This window comes from Notolepis coatsorum (assembly GCF_963971535.1).
Source record: "Notolepis coatsorum genome assembly, chromosome: 9".
Lineage (NCBI taxonomy): Eukaryota > Metazoa > Chordata > Actinopteri > Aulopiformes > Paralepididae > Notolepis > Notolepis coatsorum.
In genome coordinates this window covers 145,225,278-145,240,728 of record NC_140173.1, presented here as the reverse complement: position 1 = coordinate 145,240,728, position 15,451 = coordinate 145,225,278, and the positions used below count along the sequence as shown (strand labels likewise).

Here is a 15,451-nt window from a genome sequence, read left to right as displayed (position 1 = left end):
GGCTTTGAAGGTGAAGTATTTACATGCATCACATTGTTTGGGAACAGGTGATTGATAGGGGAACGTCACCCAAATCAAGAATTCCAATATGTTATTTCTAGGAAAGTTCAATCAATATTTGTGAACATGTGCTACTCTCCCCCAAAGCCAGAAACCAGAGAAGTAAGACTCAACTTGTGACGTCATCAGGTATAAAGTCTGGAGCTGCTCCACAGACAGTGGAAGGGAGACTGATTTTGTTCTGTAGGGTGTTGGCAGGGTTTGTTTTTTAGGCTGATTTAAAGGACGGTAGGGTGTTGCTGATGTGAGGGGAGGGCATTCCAGAGGGAGGGGGCAGCTGCTGCAAAGGCCCTGTTGCCCCAGGTCTGGAGCTTGGTCCTGATGGGAAGTAAGGGGTTGGTGTCAGCAGACCTGACGTGACGGGTAGGGGTGTGGAGGAGGAGGAGGTCAGGGAGCTAGAGGTGCTACATACTAATGTATGTACCAGTGTACCCACACTCACTACCACACCACATTCAACAGGACCAATTATCTTTATATACCTAATTTTGTGTTTTCAGTATATGGTGATCTTTTTTTTTGTGACCCTTTTCTTAAAATGTTTCTATTCATGTTCTCTTATGTTTGGTGATAGTTGGATGTTTGATTGTTTAAGAATTAAAGTAATTCATCTCTAAAGCAACATTAAAGAATGGCTCCTAATATGTCAGAATCAGAACCTTACAAACCACGTTCATTATACTAACTGATACTGAATCTGATTCTCTAGATTGAACAGGGGTGCCCAACCTTTTTTGAACCAAGATCTACTTTTTTATTTACCACCTAGCCCGAGAGCTACCAGCCAAAATTGTATATTGTAAGCCGTCATTTGAGGCTTTATAAAAGCAGCATAATGAACACAAATCTGTCAGTGCCGAGTCCGACCTCATCTTAAATAACAAACAGCATTGCTTGTTGTAGTTAACAAGGAGAGGAAGAGTTGACTTAGCAAAAACTTTTTTTTTCTTTTTTTTTAATAATCGAATTTTATTAATCAAGATCTACTTGAAATCAGCCCGCGATCTACCTGTCGATCGCGATCGACTGGTTGGGCACCACTGCTCTAGAAACTCTGAGCTCAAACTACTGATGGACAAAGTGCATAAAGATGGCTGCCTCCATTCCCTGTAGTTAGGGGTGCCATTCCCTGTGGTTAGGGGTGCCATTCCCTGTGGTTAGGGGTTCCATTCCCTGTGGTTAGGGGTGCCATTCCCTGTGGTTAGGGGTGCCATTCCCTGTGGTTAGGGGTGCCATTCCCTGTGTAGTAGAGTAGAAGTAGAAAGCTTTATTGTCGTTGCACTGTAACACAGTACAACGAAAAGTGTTTATGCAGCACCTAACAAATTATACACACTACCACACAACACATTCCATGTACCTATACACACACTAACATACATACATTAGTGTACCAATACACTCACTAACATACATACATTAGTGTACCCATACACTCACTACCATACATACATTAGTGTACCAATACACTCACTAACATACATACATTAGTGTACCCATACACACACTAACATACATACATTAGTGTACACATACACACACTACCACACATACATTAGTGTACCCACACTCTGCTACACATGCACTTATTCACAAGAACATAATTTTTTAATTTTTTAAACAGCATTGCAAATATTTTTTTATTGTTATCATTCATACATGGAATTGTTACAGTCCAACAGTGTCTTCAGTACATATAGTTCACTTAATATGATCCACTAAATTCCATGACCGAAAGGAACAGGAAGAAGAAAACTCGTATTGTACCTGCCCCTACACACATACAGTACACTGATAGACTGTTCATAGCGCGATGTTTACCAAACCAAACAAAATGTACATACTTATTTTGCAGAAATGAAAACATCAACACAATTACATTAACATAAATTAATAACTTTTGTGTATCTGTCAGTTAAATTGCATATTTACTGAGGTTCATTCATTTATACACACATTTATCTATATACTGTATGTATTACTATATTAATCATGTATTACTCTATATTATACTTCTATATACTATATAATTGTATCATACAGTAGAGAAAAAGATATTGCACCTTAGTAGTCAATGACATTATTGCACATGTCCCAAACATCTGTCGTATTGCACAGACATGTATATATTATAGTGAGGTAGATGTGGTATTACACAGACATGTATATATTATAGTGAGGTAATGTAGTATTACACAGACATGTATATATTACAGTGAGATAATGTGGTATTACACAGACATGTATATATTACAGTGAGGTCATGTGGTATTACACAGACATGTATATATTACAGTGAGGTCATGTAGTATTACACAGACATGTATATATTACAGTGAGATAATGTAGTATTACACAGACATGTATATATTATAGTGAGGTAATGTAGTATTACACAGACATGTATATATTACAGTGAGGTAATGTAGTATTGCACATGTATATAATACAGTGAGGTAATGTAGTATTACACAGACATGTATATAATATAGTGAGGTAATGTAGTATTACACAGACATGTATATATTACAGTGAGGTAATGTAGTATTGCACATGTATATATTACAGTGAGGTAATGTGGTATTACACAGACATGTATATAATATAGTGAGGTAATGTAGTATTGCACAGACATGTATATATTACAGTGAGGTCATGTAGTATTACACAGACATGTATATATTACAGTGAGGTAATGTAGTATTACACAGACATGTATATATTACAGTGAGGTAATGTAGTATTGCACATGTATATAATACAGTGAGGTAATGTAGTATTACACAGACATGTATATAATATAGTGAGGTAATGTAGTATTACACAGACATGTATATATTACAGTGAGGTAATGTAGTATTGCACATGTATATATTACAGTGAGGTAATGTGGTATTACACAGACATGTATAAAATATAGTGAGGTAATGTAGTATTACACAGACATGTATATATTACAGTGAGGTAATGTAGTATTACACAGACATGTATATATTACAGTGAGGTAATGTAGTATTACACAGACATGTATATATTACAGTGAGGTAATGTAGTATTACACAGACATGTATATATTACAGTGAGGTAATGTGGTATTACACAGACATGTATATATTACAGTGAGGTAATGTAGTATTACACAGACATGTATATATTATAGTGAGGTAGATGTGGTATTGCACAGACATGTATATATTACAGTGAGGTAATGTAGTATTACACAGACATGTATATATTACAGTGAGGTAATGTAGTATTACACAGACATGTATATATTTTTATAGTGAGGTAATGTAGTATTACACAGACATGTATATATTACAGTGAGGTAATGTGGTATTACACAGACATGTATATATTACAGTGAGGTAATGTAGTATTACACAGACATGTATATATTACAGTGAGGTGATGTGGTATTACACAGACATGTATATATTACAGTGAGGTAATGTGGTATTACACAGACATGTATATATTATAGTGAGGTAAGGTAGTATTACACAGACATGTATATATTACAGTGAGGTAATGTAGTATTACACAGACATGTATATATTACAGTGAGGTAATGTGGTATTACACAGACATGTATATATTACAGTGAGGTAATGTAGTATTACACAGACATGTATATATTACAGTGATGTAATGTAGTATTACACAGACATGTATATATTACAGTGAGGTAATGTGGTATTACACAGACATGTATATATTACAGTGAGGTAATGTGGTATTACACAGACATTAGGGGTGTAAAGGTACACGTATCCGTACCGAACAAGTTTCAGTGTGTACCATACCGTACCGAACGGCTGTGTAGTGTACCGAACTAATACAACGGTATGTTAACCACTAACGACCGCCCACCGGGGGCTGTTTTTTTCACAATCTAATATAATTATTATTATTATAAAAAAAAAATGTACAAGTCTATTATTAATTTCAATATAAAATATTCGTTGACAGCCCTACACGTACAATTAGCTACTGCACACTACATCACTCCTGAGTGGAACATGGAAAGCCAAACTTTCCCCCACTGTACCGAAAACCGTACCGAACCTTGACTTCAAAACCGAGGTACGTACCGTGCCGTGGTTTTTGTGTACCGTTACACCCAGCCACGTTGGAACTTTAAATCGGTAGGGGGTGCTGGGGGGTCGCCAGATGATAAAAAAATAAAAATGTAATTTTTTTTTTTTGCGGTCAGGCCACTGAACTTAGAATCAGGCCAGGCCAGTGTTTCTAGTTGCACCAGCGCAATAGTTAGACAACCTAGGTGGGGAACAACCAGAAGATCACTAGCTAACCTGTAATAATCCCCCCCAGAAAAATTTACTTTGCATTTGATATATTGCAAATATATGCCATCACACACACTGGCATTTAAAGGGTTAGAATTATAAAATGAATATGTGGTGTTATGATCAGGGCTGAAGTTGAATAAAATATTGTATTTATCAAAAAACAGAAAATCCATAAAACTCTGTGTTGTTGCTAATCATACATATGCTAGCCTGTTTTTTAACAATAATTTGTGATGCCATCACAAACACTGGAATTTAAAGGGTACAAATAAAAAAAATTCCTGCACCAGAATGCAGGAAATGAAGTCTTTGTAACAAAAAAAATCCTGGTGGGGGACCCCCAGACCCCCTGCTTAAAAAGTGGCCTGACTGGGGCTATATTTCCTGGCCTGAATGATTTCCCCAGTCCGGCCCTGGTTAAAAGCCTCCAATGCTTATTAGTGTGTGTGCGTTTGAACGTTTGCATGTTTCAACCATACATTTCCGTTTAAATTTAAAAAAATAATTTAACCTCCTATAATAGTGGGGGTCACGGCTCTCTAACACCGTTTTTTTTGGGTCGCGGCCTGAAAAGTTTGGGAACCCCATGTCTAGCCTGTACCCCCCAGACATGTTGCTGGCCCCGTCAAAACAGTATCCTATCAGCCTCTCCATGGGCAGGTCGAGGCGTAAAAGTATTTTATACACAAAAACAGCGTCTCGGCTGTTGTGTCTGGGCCGGGCATTGTAAAAACCCCAAAAGAAGTTCTGAGCTTCCAAGTTGTCATCGGCGAACTGTATATTACACGAGAATTGTTCTTTTCCAGTGAGTGACATCAGTGGTTCCGTCAGCGCTCAAGCCAAAGAATGGGCTTTTGGATGCTTTGCCTCTAATTTGTCGCTGAATATCATGGGCAAACAGCTGTAAGATTTCGTTTTGGATGTTGTTGGACATCCAGTTGTCTCTCTTTTGGAGCCAATTCTTCAACTCGGGATCAGACTCGGTGCGCACTCTTTCCATCATGAGCTGCCATAACACCCCATCCCTATTTGCATCACCCCTCAGTGGAAGCCCCTGGCGCCCGAGGGGGGGTATAGGGGAACAGACTCAGTTAACTCTTCAATACCTGATGCTGAGGCTGAACCTGTCGTCTCTGTCTCTCTCTGACGTTTATCAGATTTAGTGGGACTGTCACTGGGACCGGCGGGACGTTTAGAAAATAAATCTGATATTTTTCTTTTCTGCGAGTGAGACATTCTGTGCTAGCAAAGTCTGACTACTAGCTAAAATCGACTGACTGCGCAAGCACTGTATCACAGTAGCTCAGTGGTTCGTGGCGCGTGGGAAGGGCGGGAGACGGGAGGTGAATACAATTAGTTGTTTCACCTGTCATTCAATCAGTCTGTGACAGTGTGTCATCACTCGAAAATCTACTCGGTTTTACACGTATGATTGTGTACATACAGTAGTGTAATGAATGAATGAAAACTTTATTTAACAGATTGGAGAATGGCTACAATACAGTACGGCTCAATACACACAATATTAAAATGGTGAAGTGCTTTGAGCAGGATAAACTTATAATATACAGTGTTACAGTTATACAGTTACAGTATATACAAATATATAAATACTGTCATAAAAAAAAAAAAACATAAAAAAAAAAATTATATATATATATATATCTTTTTTTGCAATAATTGAGAGGGTGCTGCAGCCCTACTAATCACCACAAAGTACCAGAAAATACCCTAAAGTACCCCGAAGTACCCCAAAGTATACCCAAAAAAAGCAGCTTTAACACTGTTAAATTACAAGATGCTGTAAACTGTTCTGATTTCACATGGCTTACTATACCTCGAAAAACAAGAGACAAAATAAAATTCAAAACAGGTTTTATTGACTCAAACCATAAATAAAAAGCAAAATGTACAGATATATTTCACAATAATAAAAAAAAATCTACAAGAAAATTATCTCAGTTCATGAAGCATATTTTAAAATAAATTAAATAATTACCCTCTGTTCAAAACGTTCTCTAAACCAACAGTGACTTTCAAATCCATTCATCTTCCATTTCTGTGCTGTGTTTCTAACGATTGTAGCCTAACTAGAGTACTGAGAAACCAGTAATTAGTTAAACTCTTCTGAACCATATACTCTTCAGTTAAAAAACCCATCACTACCACAATCTTTCCTGGGTCACATTACTATTTGAGGTTGATTCAATCACTTCTATTGATTAATTGAAAGAATACTTTAGGATTGCCCCAAAGTTGCAAACCAAGGCATGTGCTCTGGGCAGACTAAAGCAAGCGATCCAAATAAATTAAATTGTTTAATTTAATGATTGATCCAGGTCTGATCTCACTATATCCTTCTCGTTACCCTGTTTGTTAAACAAACCACATCAATTAATCATTGTCCGTAGTAATGAACCAATCAATAAACCAACAAAGCAATGATCACACTTGATAATTCATAAATAAATAATCATTGATTTCAAAACAGAAAACAAAAGAACCTTTGAAGTTTCCACCCAGACATTGTCCAGCAATATTTGGTGATCAATAAATCTATCAGTGCTAGTCACATTAATATTGACAATCGGATTAGTTTAATTAATTCACATTATCCATCAATACGCCGTCAGATCCTTCCCTTGGAGCTCTCTGTGCTGAATCCTTGCTTCTCTCCTGGATGGAGGATGTTCTATAGTATTCATAATGGTTTGAAATAATTGGAAAAAACACGTTGACGGCTAAATACAAACCAGCCATGTGCTTGAGAAATAACCTAATTTAGGGAATATGCATTATTCCTGCCTACAGTTTTGAAACCATGTAAAAATCCATATCTTCCCTATGATTTCATTGTCTCCCCACTATGTCTACTTGTCTTCAGCACACAACACCTTGTCAAAGATGGTAGCATGTGTGTGTTGCATCTATCCAACTCCGGGATTTGGTTTTAATTTGTATCTTTCATGTCATGTGTTTTTGCACCCTGCACCTCACCACAGACTCTGGGCAGTGCAGACACACACCACTGTGCCAGCAGATCCTCATAGATCTATTCCTGGTTCTAATGGATTCCAATGTGTTCTACTTGACACTTTTGGCCTCGCTGAAGTTACACAGGAGGCTCTTGGCTCCACTCTGCCAGGAGTACAGGGTCTCCATGGGGGTCTTCCCATCCTGCAAGGACAGAAATAAGTACCTTTTAATAATCAATGAAATGACCATTTTGGTAGAAGGGATAGGAATTTGGACAATATTGTTGGCTATATGAAATGAAAAATGAAGTGGAGAAAATTGTGTTAGTTATAAAAAACCTGTCCATCTACATTGCCAGAAAATACTGCCTATATATAATATATAATATATAATATAATATATAATCCTTTTAATTTCCCATACCTTTTATCAATATAAGAGCAAAATGGTTTGGCTTTAGTTGTTCAGAGGAGACCTTAAGGTGCTCAAAGCTGGTACCTAAATCCACTAGGTGGCGGAATAGGAGAGGAGTGCTGCGCAGCTGAGAGGGGACAGAGCTTAGTGTTAAACTGTTGGTGCTTACTATAGCCACGTATCTTTATATTTATACACTGACCTGAATGAGAGGAGAGGAGAGGAGAGGAGAGGAGAGGAGAGGAGAGGAGAGGAGAGGAGAGGAGAGGAGAGGAGAGGAGAGGAGAGGAGAGGAGAGGAGAGGAGAGGAGAGGAGAGGAGAGGAGAGGAGAGGAAAGGAGAAGAGAGGAGAGGAGATGAGTAGAGAGGGAAAAAAGAGGAGAGGAAAGTAGAGGAGAGGGGAGGAGAGTGGAGAAGATGGGAGAGGAGAGGAGAGAAGAGGGGAGAGGAGAGAGGAGAGAGGAGAGGAGAGGAGAGGAGAGGAGAGGAGAGGAGAGGAGAGGAGAGGAGAGGAGAGGAGAGGAGAGGAGAGGAGAGGAGAGGAGAGGAGAGGAGAGGAGAGGAGAGGAGCGGAGGGGAGAGGAGAGGAGAGGTGATTTCTGTCAAATTTAGGCGGGAATAAAGTCTATGACAGTTTCAACTTGACAACATAAACTTTCTAAATGGACTGAAGTTTACTTCCTGTTGCAGTCTTTGGCTAATATCAACAGCCGACAGGAAATAAACTTGGGTCCGAGCTAGCAACACAATTCCATTGAAACCATCTACATACAATTCATATGTATTCTTCACCTTTTGAAATGTACATATGTGTATTATTTAAGTACAGTATGTATATGTGTGTATAATTTATGTACAGTACCTTGTCTCTGGAGGTAAACTTGGCCTCCTCATTGAGCAGCAGCTCCAAGGCCGGCAGGCTTCCTCCTCTACAGGCCCAGTGCACTGCTGTAGCATCCAGCTGTAACACACATAGTACTGTTAGACGTGTGTGTGTGTGTGTGTGTGTGTGTGTGCGCGTGCGTGTGTGTGTGTGTGTGTGTGTGTGTGTGTGTGTGTGTGTGTGTGTGTGTGTGTGTGTGCGCGTGCGTGCGTGCGCGCGCGCGCGCGTGTGTGTGTGTGTGAAGGCAAGGAATGGAGAGAATAACACAGTCAGGAGGGAAAGAGAAGGAAGTGTTAATAAAGAAAGAGAGACGAGAACAGACTGAATAAGTCCTCACCTTATCTTTGGTGTCTATAGCTGCTCCAGCCTCCAGCAGCCTCTTAACGATCTCCACGTTTCCTCTGAAGGAAGCCTTGTGTAGCGCTGTCCTCAGGAACTGAAGAGGAAACATACAAGGAGCTATTATTAGTGAAATGTTAACTTATTCATTATTAGGGAATTGTCAACTTGTGAATTATTAGTGAATTGTAAATGTATTAATTATTAGTGAATTTTCAACTTACAAAGTATAAGTGAATTAGTGAACATTGTACACTATGATCCTGCTATACCGTACACTATATGACAGACATGTACTTTGTACACTATATGACATGTTCTTTGTACACTATATGACATGTTCTTTGTACACTATATGACATGTACTTTGTACACTATATGACATGTACTTTGTACACTATATGACATGTACTTTGTACACTATATGACATGTTCTTTGTACACTATATGACATGTTCTTTGTACACTATATGACATGTACTTTGTACACTATATGACATGTTCTTTGTACACTATATGACATGTTCTTTGTACACTATATGACATGTACTTTGTACACTATATGACATGTTCTTTGTACACTATATGACATGTTCTTTGTACACTATATGACATGTACTTTGTACACTATATGACATGTACTTTGTACACTATATGACATGTACTTTGTACACTATATGACATGTACTTTGTACACTATATGACATGTTCTGTATACACTATATGACATGTACTTTGTACACTATATGACATGTACTTTGTACACTATATGACATGCACTTTGTACACTATGATCCTGCTATACTCACATGGTCTCCGACGTTGGGGTCTCCTCCGTCTGCCAGGTACTTGTCCACCACGGGGAGCTTATTCTCCATGGCTGCGTTCAGAAACAGCTCCTCGTCCACCGTCTCAGGCTGGTGAGAAGGAGACAAGGACACAGAGTGAGTCTGAAGCAGAACTACTGAGACGTTGAGTTGAATTTAGACTTTTATTCACCGCTGATGCATCTATTTGACTAAGAGAAGACAGAGGGTGAGAGAAGACAGAGAGAAAGTCAGATGAGATGAGATGAGAGAGAGAGAGAGAAAGAGAGAAAGAAAGAAAGAAAGAAAGAAAGAAAGAAAGAAAGAAAGAAAGAAAGAAAGAAAGAAAGAAAGAAAGAAAGAAAGAAAGAAAGAAAGAAAGAAAGAAAGAAAGAAAGAAAGAAAGAAAGAAAGAAAGAAAGAAAGAAAGAAAGAAAGAAAGAAAGAAAGAAAGAAAGAAAGAAAGAAAGAAAGAAAGAAAGAAAGAAAGAAAGAAAGAAAGAAAGAAAGAAAGAAAGAAAGAAAGAAAGAAAGAAAGAGAAAGACAACAGCAGCTTACAATGATCTCACCCTCTGGCTCTTTCTTGTGGGCGGCGGCCTTCCTCTCCCTCCTCCTCTTCCTCAGTTTCATGATGTTGAAGAGGTCGTCCACCGTCTCCAGCTTCAGCCGGCCGCTGTTGTCCGTCTGAGAGAACGAACAGCAACATAATGGGTTACATTTCAGCCATATTGTTCTACGCCATGTTGTGATATTGTAAATGTTAGGTAAATGTATCTAATGGAGAACCAAACATACAATTAAACAACAAGAAAAGAGCTTAGCAAAAAAATACAGTAATTATATTCAAGAGTTAGTTTCAAGCGCTTTTGGGTGTATAACAATCATCAACTGACATACATTGAGTTTATTGTTTTAATTGCTTCAAAGTCTTGTAATTTGTGTTAAGTTAATTTGTGTGTGTGTTTTAAATATTCTGGTCACAGATCTCACATGTAGAGTAATTATTCTCACACTCAGACAGTACATGAAATAATGTCCATGTTCATGTATTGTTGTCTTACGTTGAGAGCCGCCACGCTGACCTCTTCGCTGCCACTGTCACTCTCCTCCGACAGGGCTCCGCCCACCTGCTCTCTGTGTGTCCTGTGACCATCCTGCTCTTGATTGACAGCTGCCTCGTACACGCCCCCTGAGAAGTCGTCTGTCTGCTTTCCCTCCCACCTCTTTCCTGTCACCTGTTGGGAGGGGGAGGGGAATTTACTTAAAGGTTTGACCGTCAAAATCTTCCAAATGAGGCATTAAAGGAACACTCCAACATTTTGGAAGACACACTCATCTGCCATCTTCCCCAGCGTCAGTCAAGAAAATGTATATTAGTTTCATCTCTGTGTGTCCAGTAGGGCCAGAGAGAGGCCCAGATGCATGCTAGCCTAGCTTAGCACAAGGACTGGAAGCAGTAGGGAGCAGCTAGCCTATAATACAACTCCAAACCTGACACACAGAGATGAAATTCAATTATATCAATCTTCTCATCTGATTCTGAGGGATGATGGTAAACAAGAGCATTTCCCCAAAATGTTCTTGTGTTCCTTTAAGGCATCGGGAACCTTTAACATCCCCAACATTTGTGCCCTTGAGCAGTGCAGGGCTGCCTTGAAATAATAAATGACAGGACTAAACACTTGTCTGGGTGTTGAGTAGGTGAACTACTGCTTGTTTCGCTGATTCATTCTTTTCTCTCCATGCTGCATGATTCATTTCCTGGAAAAGGCCTGAGCAGTGAGCACATCTCTAGTGTCAAAACAAAAATTCCGTATGCATTGATCTCAAACACTTGCCCTACAATGATCATTCTGCACAAGTGTATTCATTTGCTGGCAGACAGTCAAGTGGAGAGCGCAGTTATAAAGATTCACAATTAAATCAACTCATTGAATGGTAAACAAAACCCTATCTTATTACTATTAGTCAACTAATAATTTGTTTTGTTTAGTCGACTATCATCCTCTAAGAACGGACGACACATTGCTAACGGTCGGTAAGACACATTGGCTTACACTTGTGCCTGCCATTGTGCCATTGAGCAAAGCAGAAAACAAGGTAACCTAACAATATAGGACACAACTAGGAGCTTCCTTCAGTTGCTGTTAGATTTCGAACTTCATCAAAAACCGCAGAGCTAAATTGAGGGCAGTGATATGTCCACTGTTGGTAAATCATCAGTCTAAATGTTTGTAGTTGTTGATAAAGAGACACTTCATAGCAACTCAAAGACACTTTTTCCTATTGTACCAGTGGTTGTTAGAATGTGCCACAAGCCACCAACGCCGGAGACGCTGGATTCGCCTGTTCGAATCCAGCTCCCGGTGTTGTGACCAGCTTAGCTGGCCGTTCACACTAATACAATTGGCAGTATTAGAGGGTGGGAAAGCTGGAGGGGTGGGTCCGGGTCGTTGTAAACAGCGACTCCTACAGTTCGGTCGGGGCGCCTGCTAAGCGCGGATAGGATCTAAGGGGGGTAGTGTGATCCTTCCACACGTTACACCCTCTCAGTGAGAGTCCGCGCTGCCAGGTGAAAAGAAGCTGTTGATTGGCTAGACGTGTGTCGAAGGAAGCACGTGATAGCCTCCACTCTCCCAGACCGACTGTGGGGGGTAAGTGCGCAGCGACCAGGAAGGGGATTGGGAATTGGCATAACGACTACCATTGGGATGGGAGAAATCGGAGGAAAAAGGAGGGGGAAAAAGATAAAAAAAAAAAAATGTGCCACAAGCTGCTTTCTCTGTCCATTGAAAAGCACTTGGTTCCAGTCGAACAACAACAGATCCAATTCGATGTACGATTCAAACTCTGATATATATCGGTCTGATATAAACCAAACCAGAGAGTTAAAATAGGTTGATAGACAACTGGTGGCCCCCAGGCTATACATCCAACATCCACCCGCCAACCGGCCTCAAGAATGATTTCTGTAAAAAGGGAGGCATTTTCTGATTGCACTGCATTATATAAATTGAAATGACATTTAGAATTTAGATTTTAAGTTTCAAAAGGTTAGAGCAGATACTGTTATTTCTGACCTAACGTGTCGGTCATCTCATCGTGACAACTATATGTTCAGAGTTAACAGAGCTCTACCTCCTGGTTCTCATGATGCTGCTGTCCCTGATCATCATCAAAATATTCAACATCATCATCATCATCATCATCACCATCATCATCATCATCATCTTCATCATCACCATAGACAACATGGCAATACACTTCCCCCCCAAGATTAATATTGCTGATGTCACATCAGATTGTGTATCACATCGTCTCAATCTAAACTGAATTCATGTTGGATTCAGTCTCCACACAACCGCTAGAGAGAGGCCCCTATAGAATCACTTACCAGTTCTTCAACACTGAGGAGTCCCATGATCTCTCTGGTGTAAGTTAGTGGTATAGCTCTGTTTAAATCCAGTGGCTGAACCTCCTCTGTGATGGTCAGTGTCGGTCTGTCTGTCAGACTTGTCTGTTCTGGCAGCAGCCCGGTGCCACTGTCTCTTATAGAGACACCAGGAACCGCTAGAAGAAAATAGTAAGTCGACTCATACAAAAAAACAAAAAAAAAGAGTCAGCTCAGATCATATTGCTGCCTGCTACTCATGTGGCACGCTCGTCGCTACCGGAACCTCACTCCACCCCTTTTGGTGCCATGAACCTACTTCAGTATGCCACACCCACCAGCGAGCCAAGGCGTCTCATCACATTGGCATGCAGCCATAGTATGCACTGATGTCATTGTGAGGACCAGGGTCTTGATCACAGCTGTGGTGGGTGGTGGGTGGTGGGTGGCTGGTGGTGGGTGGCTGGTGGCAGACAGCATGCTTGAGATAGCTGGTATACCCAACCTTTACTACGGTCAAACTCATAGGACGAGGTCGGGTGAAAACACCAGAGTAGGGGGGTCAGACATATTTCTGCATTTACCGAAAATATCTTTTTTCATTTAATATTCCATCTCAGTGAGGTGGTCTCTACAATATGATAAAAATCGAAAACGTTAGTTTTTAGTGGCAAAATAACAAAATAATAATAACCTCCTGTAATCACTTGACCAAGCTGACCAAGCTATAAGTAAGGGATAATGTATAGCTACGAGGTCATTGTTGCAAAATAATTGACCGACACGGAGTTTAAAATACCGAGGCGCCTCGCCGAGGTGTTTTAAACGTCAGTGAAGGTCAATTATTTTGCGAAAATGATCGAGTATAGCTATACATTATCCCGCTTATTACATGGCTAACTTACTAACAATATACCTAATTCATTTTACATCGACAAGACGAGATCAAATGCAGACGCAGTTCTGTTCTGGCTCCGCTGTCATCGTCACACACAGTCAGTGCAGCCAGCAGGTGTGTCTGATTGGCTGCACTGATGCAGTGTGTCAGTGGCCTTGATTGCGCACAGCTGCGCACAGCGGTCATTATTGTTCCACAGAGGTCCATTATCGAGTAATATCAGACCTCTGACAAGCGCTATTGACCAATCACAAGCAAGCATTTCGGCAAATGTGAAAACGCCATGTAATAATCTATTATAATCGACCATGGAAAATATGATTTTAAATAGTAGAGACCGCTTGCGCCGGGTTGGCCACATTGAATTCCTGATAGGTGATATAGTGCACCCATCGCCTTTTGATTAAAAACTCAAAAGTCCCAAACGGAAAGATAAATCCGATTCAAGGTGGTTGTAGTCGAGACTTGGGGCAACGTTTAAATGGAAGAACCTTGTTGTCGGCTCCTATTTAAGAGGAGTAGCCATTTGAATGAAAAACGCTGACACCATTTTGACAGGCATTTTCGCCCACAAATCATCAACCAACAAACGCCATTGTGTGGCACAGGGGTTGACTACAGTTTGAGTGGTTGTTTGTTCTACCAATTGAAAGTATCGTCTGGGACTTTGGCTTTTTGTCAGTGAAATGGTCCTGAAAATGGAAGGAGCCGAAACTGTGTCATGAACAGCATTGTGGGGGCAGAGCTCCCATTCGATTACATTACTGCAGAACATTTGACCTCCCTACCATAGGCCAGAAAACGAATGCTGGACAATTGGACGCAACGTAATGTAAAGATGTGAAATTCCTTTGTTGGCTTTGTAATGAAGCTACAGTACCTTACTTGCGCAGATGCCGTGAAGTTGCAACATTCAGTCGATTGTTTGTGAAGTGCAATGCTTATAATCCAAGCACTGTTTGCATGTGGCCTTGTTTCAAACGGAGCTACGACACATGATAGCATTTGCAGGTGACTGGCCATGCAAAAAGCAAGTGACCTGGCACTATGGAAACCCATAGGAACCCTCTTTTTGTCCTGGCAGGTCACCTGGAAATGCAATCACATGTCAGATTGTGTAGCTCAGGTTCAGAAAAAGATTATAAACATTGCACTTTCCAAACGATCAACTGAATATTGAAACTTTGCGCCATCGGCGCAACCAAGGTAGTGTAATAACAAAGCCAACAAGGTAATTTCACGTTCAGATTGGCGAGCATTTGTTTTCTGGCCTACGGTATGCGCTTGAGCACAGTAAAGGTTGGATATACCAGATAGGTTGGAGAGAAAAATAGACGCGCTTCCAAACATGCTCTGTGCGCTGCATCAAG

The 15,451-nt window shown here is 40.2% G+C and overlaps 1 protein-coding gene across 1 annotated transcript; it reads right to left on the bottom strand.

Annotated features, from left to right (window-relative positions):
- Positions 1-7,457: 7,457 nt before the first annotated feature.
- LOC311234798 (ankyrin repeat domain-containing protein 1-like) lies at positions 7,458-13,213 on the bottom strand (the record flags this gene model as incomplete). The annotated part of the gene is made up of 8 exons (XM_084322042.1): positions 7,458-7,550; positions 7,825-7,890; positions 8,626-8,724; positions 8,984-9,082; positions 9,795-9,902; positions 10,351-10,476; positions 10,854-11,027; positions 13,187-13,213. The coding sequence occupies 8 exons, from the start codon at positions 13,211-13,213 to the stop codon at positions 7,458-7,460; spliced, it is 792 nt and encodes a 263-aa protein (XP_084178168.1).
- Positions 13,214-15,451: the final 2,238 nt, after the last annotated feature.